The 16952-nt window shown below is 39.7% G+C and overlaps 1 protein-coding gene across 1 annotated transcript in view; it reads left to right on the top strand.

Moving 5' to 3' along the window:
* The first annotated feature begins 1553 nt into the window (after nt 1-1553).
* Nucleotides 1554-16952, top strand: part of LOC126298659 (PIN2/TERF1-interacting telomerase inhibitor 1-like) — an 89490-nt gene continuing 74091 nt past the window's right edge. Inside the window, exon 1 of the mRNA XM_049990082.1 lies at nt 1554-1785. Within this exon, the coding sequence (XP_049846039.1) occupies nt 1713-1785 (73 nt within the window). The 5' untranslated portion in view covers nt 1554-1712. The remainder of the gene's footprint in view (nt 1786-16952) is intronic.

A 16952-nucleotide genomic window follows, 5' to 3' on the forward strand; every position in this document is an offset into this window, starting at 1 on the left:
TAGGTTAAGTTTCCCCTTATACCCTTTTGTAAACAAATACTTTTGGGAGAAACATACTTTCTTGCCATAGCGCTTTTTTAAAAGGGAAATAAACGAGAAAACTAACCAAGTAATATGCAGGTATAAACAGAACAGGCTAAATTCTAGTGGGTAACATTTATCTTCAGCAGTGGAAGATCTTGGGCAATATTGGGGAAGCATTATGATAGCAGAATTTTTTTAACTTTGCTGGATATCTTAACAGATGGCCATTCATATTGGCAGTAGAGTGTTTTCACAAGTAAGGTGACTGCTTTAATCGGAAAATTTAATGGAGGAGAGATAGGAAGCGCAAGTTTCAAAGCAGCAAACATAAGTCTTGTAGGCATAATCATACTTTGCCCTTTGACCAATGATGGTGAGCAGGCGAACTCACCCACCTTCAAACGTCAATTGGTATTTCTGCACATATGGTCGAAATTGCTACTGACATACTTTTAAGATGGTGTCATTGGTTCTTAATGTGTTTGTTCATATTTTACCAAGAGTTTAACATACTGAAAACTGACCCTAGAATGCTGGACACGAAAATGTATTTCCTGCAGAACTCGTTTGAACCGTTAAATTCGCTGGTAAATGAGTTATTGCCAGAAGATGAACTGTCATTCTAAAACTTTCTAACAAGTAAAACTAATTTTTAATTAATTTTGAGTTGTATTTCTACCTCTAAGTCAGATATACATGTGTTAGATGCCATCCCGGCTCACGTTAAGTTACAAAAAACAATAAGATATCTGGCTATTGTCTACTGGAGACACCCTCTATCATCACTACACTATTCTTACAGCGTTCCTGAATGCACAACTTATAAGTTTTATGTAAAATTAAAGTTGATATCTACAATACTCCGAAGGCACATGTGACAGTAAGGCTCTTAAAATAACAGTTTCAGCTTTGTTTTATTCTTGTAACTAGTCATGTGTATCAGAGATCACTGGTAGTGTAAATATAACTATCCCCGCACTTAATTCTGTAACCATAGTGTAGATCCTCTCATCGTTCAGTGATTCCACAATGAAAACAACGCTGTATTTTAATGGAATTTTATCTTAGGTCAAGAATACACTTAATCAATGAGTGATTTGTGACACTATACACTGACATTCTGTGCCAGTTCCTTTGACAAAGAAACCTTAGAACCACAGATTTTGAGATGTGGTACGATAGAACTTTATTTTTTACCAGTACAGTTGATGTATTAGCACTTCTAAATTGCATAGAAAAGCGTTAAAATAACATTTTAGGAAGTTTAAATTTCAAGAATGCTGCTCCAGGTCACAGTAAAGGAATCTCTCTTTTTTTTAGGTATTCAAGAGCTGCACTATCAATCGAACGAAATCAGAATGAGCACATTACTGCCTGCAAGAACAGTTGCTGACACTATTGTGCGGTTGTGAGGACAACGACAAAAGGCCAGTGGGGTTAAAGAGCTTTTAACTTTCCTGACTGTCGTGTGCCAGTAGTGTGTGTTCACAGCCAACTGATAAGGCATGAGAGAGAGTGGGGATGCATGCAGAAGCGCTGGTTTGTCTTGAATGCTATGAACTTTGTACGTCGATAAATAGTTTGTTTATTCAATTTCGTGTTGGCGGTGGCGTGTGGATGTTGTGAACACAAGGGTTTAAAGAGATATCTTGTAAATATTGCCTTTTGACTTTTAAAACACCCTAATAATGTCTATGCTTGCGGAGAGGCGTACGAAACAGAAGTGGTGTCTCAACCCTAATGGCAAAGACTGGAGTAACGGTGAGTTAATGGAGTTGAGTGACTGTATGAGTGAGTTATCATAGACTTTAACTTTGGCTCGTACTTTCGAAGAGGCACAGCTAGCTTGTTTACATTAATATTAGATGTTAGTGAGGGTTGGGGTAACACATCTAAGAACTGACATATTTAGGACCGTGAACGACACGTATTTCTTTATACATATCTAATAAATGTTTGATGTACATGAGATAACTGTAAGTTGTATTTTTAATCTATACCTTGTACAATAATTACGCTGGTCAACGAATTGAAACTGTTTCGTTTCTAAGTGGATTGATTTATCTAATTTTGCGGGGATGAATTCAGATGTGCAAGCAAATTTCTTTCCCTTAGCTTTGCCGAAATGCAAAAGTACTGACTAAATATTTCTCATAAACTGGAAATTATTCACACACACGAAACATCAAAAAAATCATAATATTGTTAATGCATTGCGTAGTTTGTAAACTTATTTGGGAAAATGGGATGCAGATGCTTTTCCTCATGAGTCAACCCATACCGAGTTGTAATGCTGGTAAAATTCCCTGTTCTTTTACTAATTGCCTTGTTAACTTAACAAGACGTTCTGACATATTAAATTCATCACTAACTTTTGCTCGACTCCAAGAATTCGGCAGTAAACTGATAAGTAAAACAACACTTTTTCTTCTTCACTGCAGTCTTCGACTAAAGTAATGTCTTTAGGATTCACTCCATACACACTCACTTTTATGACCCGCTTCATTAATAATAATACTAACATAACACTGAGACACCATTTTTCTACTGCAAAATTCAAGAACTTCTAGCTAAATAAGTGTGAGTAGACAATTGTTTGTGTTGGGGGGGAAGACAACAATCAGACTTGTATAGGCTTGCAGATGCAATTGTTAGCCTGCTGAAACAATTAACACAGCATTGTTTCGACAAATAATCATTAGCTGGTGTAATGGGATGTGTTGCTTTATGCATATGGTATACTTTATTTGATTAGCCTACCAGATATCGCAGATGTTAAAAATGTATTTTTCACTCGTGTTTGTAATTATTTCTCCATAACTTCCAATTGAATCTCAGAGTTGAAATTTATACTGAAGTTTGATATCATAAAGGTCTATTAACTGTGAAATTTTCATATTTTTATCTGGTCCCCCAACAGAGATATTGCAGCCCACAAGGTGGAAAAATTAAAAAAAAATCTATTTTTTAAAATAGTGCATTTTTAAGTGTACGCTGCTCAGCATTGGTACTGTATATAAAAAGTAACTATACTATACAATGTAATAGCAGAAAAAATATTAAAGCTGAGAAATTAGTCTTTCTTTGGAAAACTACTGTTCAAAAATTGAGTTTTTTTAAAATATATTACAAATATATTAAAGAATACATTCAAGTAAGTGATCGTGATGTTAATTTGTAGCCCAGAGTGTGTTGAAGTAAATGCATTTTATCTGAAAGGCTTAGGACAATCCACTACTAAATAATTCTAAAAAATGTAGATGCTTGCAAATACGAAAGAACGCATGCGGTCTGGAACTAATATAGCCCCCATTTCAAAATAATAAACAATATTTTTTTTTAAACAATATTTTCGTGACTGCGTAACATTGGGAAATTCACCCAGCAAAGACAAAATTGTTTTAAGATGGTCAAGCAACCAACTATTTTTTTATTGGACCACTTGGTATAGGTTGTGACCCACTTGTGAAATGCCACAGAGTATCTCTAAATAAAAGAAAACGAAAACCAACAGTTATTCTTCATGATGTTACGAAGAACTCTGTTGACAGCTGGTAAAATTGTTGTTTATTAAAACAAGGCTGGTTTTGCTGCTTAAAGCCACATCATCAGGTGCAACAACATTAAGAGACCATAGGCATACCAATCATCACTAGTCAAAATTTACTATTTAGAGAATATCGACAATACTATGGTGAGCAAATTGACGATATTCCCTGTGTAGTAAATTTTTACTATAGGTGATGGGTATGCCTATGATCTTTTAATGTTGTTACACCTGATGATGTGGCTTTAAGCGATGAAACCGACTGTGTTTTAATAAACAACAATTTTACCAGCTGTCAGCGGAGTTCTTCCTTACATCATGCCTTTCAACAGCTACGGTTCCCCAGAATATACATGTAAAATAGTTTATGGTAATCCTTGATCACCCAAGTGTTTCATTGGTGATGGTAGCAATATTCCATATTAAGACTTTCTTGACTCTGTTAATCACTAACGACGACCAAATTTTGTGTGAATAAACTTAGTTAGAAAACTGAGAACAATGTCTTTTTTCGCGAGTTTAGCATCAAATTATCATAAATGAACAATTTTCTGTTGTCCTATAGAGACAGTGGACACCTATACTGCCCCCTAAAATGTGGGTGATAGTGACAAACCGATCAGTCGCGTAGCCTGAACTCTAGGTTTAAGAGTGATAGTTTGGTTGAGAGCTGACAAGGCCTGCGAATGTGAATGCAAAATAAATGTGTCAACAGCTAACCTGTAGCATAGTATGTAGTTAATGTTTGTGTTGGGGCAAGAGGAATGTTTGATATGAGTTGTCGCCAGTGACCAGAGACATAGGAAGCGTGCGTCAGAATTAGTAAACAGTATGGTGACTATAACATGATGTTATTGATTTTGTCAAGCTACACACCAGTCTGTCACCACACTGAAAACTTATCGAGGTGTATGATTAAGGCTTCTCGGGTTATCAGCTGAGTCAGCACGTCGTTCTGTGGCAACATTTCAACAAGTTTTCTGCTTGTCACCCTTGCCTGAAGATGAATATACACAGGAATATTGGATGGTAGTTTTTTCTATTTTTGCTGCCCTTCTTGCAGACTGGTGTGATCTCTGCCTCCTTCTGGCTATTGGCCACAGTTTTCTTGTTGGAGGGTTCTATAGTATATTAATGGTTAAAAGAGTGGCTAACGCAGCAACAAATTGGTATAGAATTTGTTCATAAAGAATGATGAAAAATGCAAGGGCCTTGTAGTTACAAATTTTTTTTCTCAGTAAACACAGCTTCATTCGGCTTGCCTTCACTTATATTGGGCACAGATTATTTCAAATAATTGAATGCTTCGCCCTGTGTTTATCAAGAGCCTTCGCAAAATTCATCATCAGCCATAGTTTAATATGGAGCAGGGGCATTATTAACTAGCACAATTATTGGTTAATTCTTAACATTTTCCTTTCCTGTAAGATACTTTTACCTGATAGTCCATTGCTTGATGTTGTAGTGGGTTTTGATCTCTCGGATGTTCCACAAGTACAGAAAACACAATTTTTGTTAAACCAACTTGTAAGTAGTGAAATGATTTTTGAATGACAGCAGTTCGCCCACTCGTAATATTTATATTTGGTAACCCACAGTCGCAGAGCTGTGATTTCGTATGTTTTGTTCTTATTAAATGAATGAACCAAATATTCTGATAGAAAGTTAATTGTTGCTAATATGGTACTAATGAATTGCTAATAACATTGCTTTCAAACTACTTTTACACTCATAAATTAACACTTGCCAATTTTTAGCATTATGCCGAACATCCAAATCATGAATCAAACAATTGAAATCTGTGTTTGTGCACGTGCTCACGCTCACACACACACACACACACACACACACACACACACACACACACACACACACATTGAATTTTTATTTTTAATGTATGCAGACAGATCACTGTGTCAAGTCTTAAATGTTGAAAGTCTTGTTATTTGACCTAAAATCTTATAAATAAATAAAATATTAACTGACTGAAAATATAAATGTGTCATAGTTTTAAATATCCCAAAGACATTACACAATACCACACTGTAGGGGTACATTTAGATCTTGCATTCAGAAGTACGTATCAGTTGATATATCACACACCAGATGCAGTATGATTGTTGATCAGAGCTGTTAGTAAATGGCTTGTTTGGCTGGAAATTGTATTAGGTTGAAACATTCCTTGTTAAGCGCGTGTGCAGCTTTTGATGAAAATTCCAAAGTTCAGATAGTACAGTTTGAGTCATTTACATTATACTCTGATTAAAATTACTTTGTTATCGATGTTTCAACAAGTTGCGTGTTAGGAGCTAGCCTCCATTCAGTTGTGCCCTTTATTGTTGCCGCCACATACTCACTGTGTTACCTGTTTTGTAGGTACATGCAGTGGCTTGTGAAGCATGGCTGGCTGTATGCCAGCAGTACATATGCCCCGCACCACTGAAGTTTGTCAGTCACCAAGTAATTTTAATCAGAGTATAGAGTTTAATTATGACACATTCAGTACATGAAATAGTGACCTCTGCCTTTGATGTGGAAAGTCAGTTTTTCAATTATCACTTTGTTAGTGAAAGCATTGCAATATATTGACCATTTGCATGATTCTCTTATGTTAATTTTTTCATTCCATCATGATTTCTGGTTAACTATGTTGGTCAGTCTCTCTCTCTAGCACATATGATTTCAGTTTCTGTTTGAATTTATTATCTATTACATTGTTTACATTTGTCAGCGGGTGATAAAGCTGTTTATCTCAAATGTGCTAATAATGGCTTAATAGTAAGAGAAGTAGTAGTTGTTTTGTTCATTCATGGATCATTTTTACAAGGATGTGATTGAACAGTGTACCACTAGCCTTCTTCATTATGAAATAACTGCTTTACATCAATATATAAACACTGCAACATTGTACACACAGGGTAAACCAAGTGAGGCTGTACTATTCTAAGCAGACTGGCCTTGTATTCTGGAGGATGGATGTTCTAATCTCCATTTGGCCACCCGGCATGGTGAACTACCTGTCCCATCCTTGTCAGGCTACACCAATACATAAGAATTATGATATTTTTTTCTGAAACTGTAATATAATGACATGTCAACAATCTGTGTAAAAGTGATCCATGAATAAGACTACCACTACTACAAGACACTGTTGCATACTGATGGCAGGACTACAAACACATGAAATGCTGATTATATTGTTTGCAAGTATTTTGTGTGTTCCTACATCTTCAACTGGGAACCAATATTCATTCCTAGAAATTTGGTTTGTTATGCACTCTGTAGAGGCATCATCTGCATTTAATTTATCATTGCCATTTTTACTCTTTGAACTGAACTTCATGGTGTTTTACTTGTGTTCAGTGTAACTTTATTTCATATTGATCAAATCTAAACTTCCTCGAGGGGTTCATTTGCTTTCTCTACTAAAGTCTAGATCAGAGCCAGCACCAATCACAGCTGTTTTTTTTTTCTGTTGCTCATAAACTGGCAGCACATCAGTTTTGCATAGCCAGTAAAATGATACTTTCACATAACCGGTGAGTGGCGAGAAGAGGTAAATAATTTCTAGTTCTGAAATAGAAACCATTCTCTTTTTCACTGCTGTAAATTTTTTTTATTGATTTTCAATGTGTGCATGTGCACACAGGTTTGAATGGTTTAATTCAAGATTTTGATGATGAGCATAATGCTCAGAGTATGTCACAAATTACAAGGTTGTGGCTAGGTTGGGATCTAATGCCATTTGTAGAAATTGAATTTATGATCTTGGCTGTCACAAATAGTTGACTCTTACAATTTCCGAGTTTGTGGTATATTTACATGACTGTGTCACAATATTCCTTTCTCTCTTACTTCAAAACGTGTTATCTGTCCACTGCTCTCTCATTGGCTGTGTAGAACCAGGGCTGACATACCCCTTTCATTCCCATCACACCTAACAGCAAGTGCTGACAGCATTGCTGCATGAAACATGTAAGTATGCCACTGGTCCTGATTTGGGCTTTAACTCTTAAGGACTTTTCTTTCTTTTTTTCAGTTACTATGGTACTTGGAAGATCCTGTTTAACCAATAAAAATATATATCTGTCTTTTGTAATTTGATTCAAGTCAAGTGAACCTACCGATAATGCATGGTAGCTTTGTCCAATAACATAATGATGCTGAGACATATGACACCATACATGCTCAAATAGAAAAAGAACAGAACACTGACAATATCTCTTTCACTTTGATTGTAAGCTGACTGTGTTTTTTAGAGTGTAAGGAAATGGACCTGCAGTTTTCCGTGTGGTCTGCATTACCTTTTTTTTTTTTTTTTTTTTGCCTGTTGGAAATACAGTGGGAAGTTTCCAGATGTGAATGACACTCTTATGTTTGTTAAGGGAGATTTTATGTCCTGTATGCATTGCTTCATTGCACAGGTTGATGCTTCATGTAGGCATGCTGACCTATAATTTTTTTAAATATTTATATGAGTTCTGACTCAATGCCCTATGGATGGAATTAACATCATTGTACTTAGTCCACAACAGATATTACATCTGTTTTTGAGAATTAGACCTACGTGAAAATGTTTCTGCAATACTTGAAAAATGTTCATTCACAAAATTTGTTTGGTGCTGTGAATGATGTATCACTTTATTCCCAATCCTTATCTGTACATTGTTACACTTTTGTTTCGACATCCACACCTACATACATACTGCGCAAATCACCGTATGATGTGTGTTGGCTCAGGTTATCTTGTACAGCTACCAGTCATTTCTGTACCTGTTCCACTCACAAATAGTGAGAGGCTAAAATGACAGCCCATATGCCTTTCTATGAGCCCTAGTTTCTCTTATCTTGGTGCTCCTTACACAACATGTACATTTTGTGGCAGTAAAATCAGTCTGCAGTCAGATTCAAATGCTGGTTCTCTAAATTTTCCTAATAGTGTTCTGTGAAAAGAAAATTAGCTTCCCTTCAGGGATCCCCATTTGAGTTCACAAAGGCTCTTCATAACTCTCACATGTTAATGAAACTGACTGGTAACTAATCTAGCAGCCCACCTCTGAATTGCTTTGATGTCTTCTTTTAAATGACCTCATGGGGATCCCAAACACTTAGGCAGTGCTCAAGAATGGATCACACTAATGTTCTATATGCTGTCTCATTTGTAGATGAGCCACACTTTCCTAAAATTCCAATAAACTGAAGTCAGATGTTCACCTCCTACTACTGTCCTTATGTGATTGTTCCATTTCGTATTACTTTGCATTCTTACACCTTGCTACAATAATAAATGTGACTCTGTGCAGCAGCATGCAGTTAATGCTGTATTTGAATATTATGGGATTGTTTCTCCTGCTCATAGACATTAACTTACATTTTTCTACATTTAGAGCAAGCTGCCATTCATCACTCCAACTAGAAATTTGGTGTAAGTCATTTTGTATCCTCCTCCTGTCACTTATAGAGAAAACTTTCCCATACATCATAACATCATAAGGTATAACGAGGGAAGTTGTATGGTTCGCGCATTGATCTTACAGACACACAAATTTCTTCTAACCTTTGCCTCTCGACATTTCCCTTTTTCGAACTGAGAGTGCAACAATCTCTGTTTCCTCAGCCTTTACTGAATTTGATTGTTAAACTGCAGACGGTTCATTGTCTAAGTGGGACATTAACAACTGCTTATCTGCTTTTTCTAGCAGAAATATCCTCTTTACCTTCTTGATGGGATTTATTAACCTTAGTAACCGTTGAATTCTAATTGCTGTGTCTATACTGATACTGTCACTAAGGTCGGGCCTGTTTGTAGCTACAAGGTCTAAAATATTTCCATTGCATATGGGCTGTCAAATTAGTTGTTCAAGGTACTTTTCAAGAAACTGTTCAAAATTACTTAACATGACTGCCTGTTTGTGCCAATTACAATGAATCTGTAGACATCTCTGTCTATACTCGGTAGGTTAAAGTCACCTCCAACTAATACTACATGATCTGGCTGTTTCCACACTACTGTGCATAGACTTCCTCTTAATGATTGTAAAAGTGTCATGGTGAGATCAGGTGGCCAGTAAAGGTATTCGATAATTCATGTAAAACTTACACGCATCCAGATGATTTCATTGTCACAGTTTTCTCTCCCCTTTTATTGTTTTATCACATCCTAGACTACTTTCCTTTTGTTCTTTCCACTGTGTATTATTTTGTCAGATGACATTTTTGGCAGAAGTCTGCATCCTTCTATAAATATTTTTGTAGGAAGAAATTTGAGAACTGTGTGTCGCTGTGACTCTGTTTCGTGGGTATTAGGTATGTAGGAGGGTAGGAGAATTTACTAATGCCTGCTGCTATCAATTTGTTTTTTGAGATGTAGCTAATGATGTTGGTCCTTTGGAAATTATTTTCAAATTTCAGTTTAATTAATGGTGAGAGCTTCTGAGAATTTTACATTCACATGTGCTTTGCTTTACATTTCACCTAAATTTTTGTTTGCTGGTTCCCTTTAAAAGGCTTGCATTTTGAGGCGTGATAAGTCTTCAGTATGTCTGTAACTTGGGGATTTTTTCCATATCTGATTTTACTGTTATTATTTGGCATAAATTATCTGAGTGTGCAAGATCTTTTACAGATTTTTCACACTTTTCCTTGCCCATAATTGTGGCCACACAGTATTTTAACAATGCTGTCATTGTATTGTTTGGCCACAATAAGTTGATCCTTTGTGGTTGCTGTGAGGAATGGCAGGGGGGTATGTGATGCTCCCCACATTAGAACTGCTGAGGGAGAAGCAGTTCCACATCCTTTCTGCAGTGCTGGCAATATTACCCATGTTTTTTGCTTATAAAGTGGGGCTGAGTCATACGGAAATATTGGCAACATCCATAGACAAATGAATATTTTCCAACTAGAGCCATTTTTCTGTGCTACTGTCAGCACAGTCAGAAAGGTAAACTTTTCATAGCCAAATGATAGTTGGCATTGGTTTTGATGTGTGATGTAATGAAATTTTTATGTGTGATGTCATATGTGGTCAGTAGAGATCAGAAATGTCTGTGCTTTAAACTCACCAGCAGTTCCTATGATGTCATCTCCGAACTCACCGTTTCCGTACACTTGGAGACTTAACTTGCCAATCTCCACCGATGCCTATTTAATTGAAAACTCTTCACATGTGCCTGTTGATGGGTACAAGTGGACTTTAGCAATGTAAAAAGGACAGAGAGTACTCTAGTTCGCATGAATAACTGATCACTCATGACAATGCTTCTATGTACATAATGGTTGGTCATGACGATTTTTATTTAGCAATATGACTGACTAGTGAGGATTCTTCTTTTTATTCATCCATCTGTCCGTCCATACATACATATACAGGTTAGGTACAAACAGAGACTAGTAGAGGACAATGAAACAAGCAAATAATATTAACAAATGTAGGTCAGGAAACCTGTGGTTTCCCCAGTACATTGTATTATGATTGAGCACATGGACACCTTATAGCAGAGTCCCCAAGGATCCAGTCTGAAGATATGTCCTTGATGACAAACACATTACAACAAGCTTACACAAGGCCACCTGGTCACTATTCATTTGAAGGCAGCCTGTAGTAAATCTCCTCATCGATGTCCATACATGTTTAAAAATCCCAGACATGTCGGGCGCATTCCGAATGCATCGATAACTATCCATAGTGTATTCATCTACATCTGCGTGGGTACTCTGTAAATCACACTGAAGTGCCTGGCATTGGGTTCATCAAACCATCTTCACAATAATTCTCTATTATTCCACTCTTGAACAGGATGTGGAAATAATCAACACCTCTATCTTTTTGCGCAGACTCTACTTATTTTTATTATGTGACCGGTTCTTTGTATGTAGGTTGGTCTCAACAAAATATTTTTGCATTTGGAGGAGAAAGTTGGTGATCGAAATTTCATGAGAAGGTTCTGCCACAACGAGAAATGGCTTTGTTTTATTGGTGTCCACCACAAATCCTGTAGTGTCCCTTATTTCTCGATAATACAAAACATACTGTGCTTCTTCAAACTTTCTCAGTGTACCCTGCTAAAGCTACCTGGTAAGGATCCAACACTGCACAGCAGTACACCACAAGGACGGATGAACATATTGTAGGCAGTCTCTTTAGTAGAACTGTTGCATTTTGTAAGTGTTCTGCCAATAAAGCGCAGTCTTTAGTTTGCTTTCCAAAATTTTCTGTGTGTTCTTTCCTATTTAAGTTGTTGATAATTGTAATTCATAGGTGTTTAGCCGAATTTATGGTCTTTAGATTTGATTGATTTATCGTGTTACCGAAGTTTAACAAATTCATTTTAGCACTTGTGTGGATGACTTCACACGTTTCATTATTTAAGGTCAACTGACAATTTTTACACTAAGCAGATATCTCTCTAAATCGTTTTGCAATTTGTTTTGATCATCTGATGACTTTACTAGATGATGAATGACAGCATCATCTGCAAACAACCTAAGACAGCTGCTCAGATTATCTCCTAAATCATTTAAATACACTGATGAGTCAAAAAATTATGACCACCGCCCACTGCGAGGTTGGATGCCGCCTGGTGGTGTTGTGGGCACATGACATGGAATCGAAAGTATGTAAGCATTTCAGACATGGACGGGAGATAACCCTAGCAAAGATATGGGCTACAAATGGGGAAATCCAATGAGATAAGCAACTTTCGCAAAGGGAAGATTATTATTATGCAGATCCTGTGAATCCCCCCCCCCCCCCCCCCCCCCAGGGGGCCTACAGCTCTTTGGCGGGTTTGTGCTTGGTTACCGTGATGCCCCAGCTTTTGTGGAATCTTTTCCCTTATGTGCTTTTTGCCTATACTCTTGCTATTGTTTTTCCCCTCCCTTGGGGAACATGTCTGGGATGTTTTTGGGAATGTGTCCAGCACTTTCAGTAGCAGATATCAGAACAGTCTCTCCACTGATTTTCGTTCCTTTTTTTCTTTGTTCCTCTTCCCCTATCCTTTCTCTGCTTCGGCTTTTGAGGTTTTTCTTTTTCTTCTTCCTTACTGTGTACTCTTGAAGGCCGGCCCAGTCATCTGACACATAACGGGTGACTGGGCAATGCATAACTCCCAGCCCCAGACCAACAGGTAGGGTTTGCACGTACCCCGATACAGACCAGGCCCAGGGATGCGTGATTACCTGACCTGCTACCTTCCAAAATCACCAATTGGTCCCTCTTGTCAGGTGGTCAGGTGGTGTGGCTTGAGATGTGAACAATCACCTAAGGTGTGTACATTCCCCTCTTACACCCCCCCCCCCCCCTACCCCATTGCAAGGAACACATAGTCAGAGACACTGACAATCATGGGGGAGTTCCTCGGAATGAGCCAATCATCACCGTCACAGTCAACATCTACTAAACTTAAATGGAATGAGGCTAATGATTCAAAGACCCTCCCAGCTGCACCATGGTTCCTTGTGGTTTCACGTTCTGAAGACGATCAGTTCTTTGCTACGATCAAACTGTTAATTATTCAGCAAGGTGTTGATGCAGTTGCTGGCCCTGTGAAATCCTGCTCTTGTTTACACAGTGGCACTTTGCTTTTGGAGACTACTTGTGATTGTCAAGCACAGCAACTGCTTGCAACTTTGCACCTCCATGACTATCCTGTTTGTGTTGAGGCCCATCAAATTCTGAACTCTACCCATGGTGTGATTTACACTATGTTGCTCGGTGGTCTGACCAATGTATAAATCCAAACGTATCTCTGTGATCACTGTGTAATTGCAGTTCATCAGGTGATGAAAAAGATAGATGCATCTTTTAGTGCCCAGACATACTTTTGATAGAGTGATGTTTCTGTCCAAGCTCAAAGTAGGCTATGAAGTTATCACAGTCTGACCATACATTCGAAGCCCGATGTGCTGCTACCAGTGTCTTTGTTACAACCAATTTTGAATGTCCTGTCGACACCCAACCAAATGTGTAACCTATGGTAGGGATCCTCATGAGGGCGATTGTCACCACCTCCTCCTCCTCCTCCCCACTGTACCAGTTGCAATCGCTACCACGCAGCTGTCTCCTGAGATTGTCCCATGTATATCAATGAGCGGGCCATCCAGGAGAGCTGGGTGAAGGATAAAGTGCCTTACCCGGTCGATCGCAAGTTGTTGGCTAGTAGGAAAACCTGCGTTCTACCATCCAACACTTACAGTACCGTTGTTGCTACATCTTGCTCCACGAAGGACATGGCCGTGCAGACATGCGACCTCAAATTCAGCACTGTGGTTGTGAAATCGCCCAGTGTCATGATCACATCCCTGTCTCCTGCTCCAGGTATGCAACAAGCCACACACACAACTGGCAGGCCAGAGTGAAAGGATACTCCCACAAAGACTTCTTATGTCCCTTCAGCCACCAAACATCTGAGTCTACCTCTACCAACCGCAAACACTCCAAGAAACCAAACAAAAGCAAATGGTCTTCTCCTTCGCCAACTCGGGTATCCTCTTTGACGGTGTCACCATGTGATACTCTTGCCCAACCGACCTCTGTGTTGTCATTGTGCACCACCAACAGTTTTTCTGCCCTGGACTCCAGAGACCAAGAGAAGGACAGTGCTAATGCCTCTGTAGATCTCATGGAGCAGGATCCTCCAGCCCCTGTGCCCTGTAGTGGTGAGTCTTCAAAGGCTGGCATTCGCCACCCACCAAGATGACAACCCTTCATTTTTTCCCTCCTCCCCTTTCCTCATCATGACTCTCCTCCAATGGAACATTCACAGCCTTTGATCCAACAATCCAACAAAGAGGACTTACTCTTGAAATTGCAGTGCTAGCTTGTTCTCTGCCTCCAGGAAACAAAATTACACCCTCACGACTGCTTTGATCTCTCTTGTTTCTTCCCGGTCTGCTTTGACCTTGTTCTCGAGGAACGCATTCCATCTCATGGGGGAGTCTTGTTGCTCATCCAGAATGACTTTCATAGTCAGCCCATCTCCTTGACTGCAGCTTCAAGCTTTTGTAGTCTGCATTTTTCTTCCTCACCTGACCTTTTGCCTTTGTAATATTTACATGCCTCTGTCATTCGGTGTCACCAGGGTATACTTCCTCCAGTTTATTTGGCTACTTTCTCACCCCCTTTCTTCTGCTCAGTGACTTTAAGCACACAATCCTCTTTGGGGCTCTCCCAGAACTTGTCAGAGAGGTACCCTCTTGGCTGACCTTCTCAATCAACTCAACCTCATCTGCCTTAACACAGGAGCACTCGTGTTCCTTTCAGACGCCACACATACCTATTCCCATTTGGACATTTCCTTTTGCACTGCCCAGCTTTCTCATCATCTCGAGTGGTCCGTTCTCCTTGACACATACTTGAATGACCATTTCCCGTGTGCCATCCGTTTGCTGACGCCTACGCCATATACATGCACATCCAAATGGCAGCATTCTAAGGCTGACTGGAGGCTTTACTCCTCATTGGTGACCTTCAACGAACATCATTTCCTCAGTTGTGATGACCGGCTAGAATACCTTACAAATGTTATCCTAGCCAGTGCAGAATGTTCCATTCCTTGCACTTCCTCTTTACCATGCCGTGTCCCAGTCCCTTGGTGGACTGAGGTGCGCCGTGATGCATTTTGCATGCAGAGACGTGCTGTCTGCATTTTTAACCATCATCCTACGGTGGCAAACTGCATTTGTTATAAACAGTTGTGTGCACAGTGTCTTCACATTCTTCGGTATAGCAAAAAAGGTAGCTGGATTTCCTTTTCTAGTTCTTTTAACAGTTTCACTCCCTCTTCCATTGTGTGGGCCAACCTCTGACAGCTGTCTGGGACCGTGGTCCATTCCCAATTTCCGGCCTGACAGTAGCAGGTGATGTCATAGTGGACCCTATTGCTCTCTCCAACACCTTGGGCCACTATTTTGTGGAGATTTCGAACTCCACCTGCTATCATCCTGCCTTCCTCCATCAGAAACGACTGGAGGCGGCTTGGGTGATACTCTCCTCGTCTCAGAATTGCGAGTGCTACAATGCCACCTTTACAGTGAGGGAGCTTGATCATACTCCCACTTCATCCCGATCTTCCACCCTAGGGCTGGACGATGTTCACATTCAGATGTTGCAGCAGCTTACTCTGGCGGGCAAGCACTTCCTCCTTTGTACATACAATTGCATTTGGGCAGATGGCATGTTTCTCACGTGCTGGTGTGGAGCCACTGTCATACCCATACCTAATCCTGGAAAGTACAAACACCTTCCTTCTAGTTATCGCCACATTTCTTTCATCAGCTGTGTTTGCAAGGTGATGGAATGTATGATTCATGCCCGGCTGGTATGGTGGCTAGAGTCTCGCTATTTAGTAACCACTGCACAGTGTGGATTTCGAGTGTACTGTACCACAGTTGACCATCCCGTCACTTTGTCAACCCATGTCACGAATAGTTTTTTGCAGAAATGCCAGACTAGCCATGTTTTCCGATTTGGAGAAGGCGTACTGTTCCTGCTGGAGGACTGGTATCCTCCGTACTTGCTACATATGGGGCCTCCATGGCTGCATGCCGTGTTTCCTTCAGGAATTTTCAAAAGACAGAGTTTTCAAGGTACGTGTGGGTTCTACCTTGTCAGACACATATATACAGGAAAACAGTGTGCCTCAGGGTTCCGTCCAGAGCATCATTATCTTTGCTATCGCCAGTAACCCTGTTATGGCCTGTCTCCTGCCGGGCTACTCAGAGTCCCTTATCGTTGACGATTTTGCGATCTATTGCAACTCTCCACAGACTTGCCTCCTTGAGTGGCGTCTCCAGCATTGTCTTGATCGTCTTTACATGTGGAGCACTGACAATGACTTTCACTTTCCCACTGACAAAATCGTTTGTATGAATTTCTGGCAGCACAATTAGTGTCTTCCACTGTCTTTACATCTTTGGCCTGTTGCTCTTCAGTTGACTGAAACCACGAAATTCATACGAGTCTTGCTCGATAGGAAACGCTCTTGGTCATACTACGTGTCTTACCTGGCTGCCCGCTGCATACAGTTCCTCAGTGCCCTATGTGTCCTTAGTGGTGCTTTCTAGGGAGCGGATCGGACCACCCCCTTCATTTCTAACGGACACTTGTCCGTTCAAAACTAGACTATGGGTGTTTCGTTTATGCATCTGCTTATCCGTCCCTCTTACGCCGTCTCAATACTATCCACTATTGTGGCATCTGTTTGGCCACTGGCACCTTTATACTAGTACGGTTGAGAATTTGTTTGCAGAAGCTACTGAACTACCACTGTCATACTGCCGTGACTTTCTCCTCAGCCAATATGCGTGCTGTTTGTCTGCCATGCCTGGTCACCCATACTAAGCCTCCTTTGACGATTACTTTGATGACCAGTATGGGGCC

Source organism: Schistocerca gregaria, chromosome X (genome assembly GCF_023897955.1).
Source record: "Schistocerca gregaria isolate iqSchGreg1 chromosome X, iqSchGreg1.2, whole genome shotgun sequence".
Classification (NCBI taxonomy): Eukaryota; Metazoa; Arthropoda; class Insecta; order Orthoptera; family Acrididae; genus Schistocerca; species Schistocerca gregaria.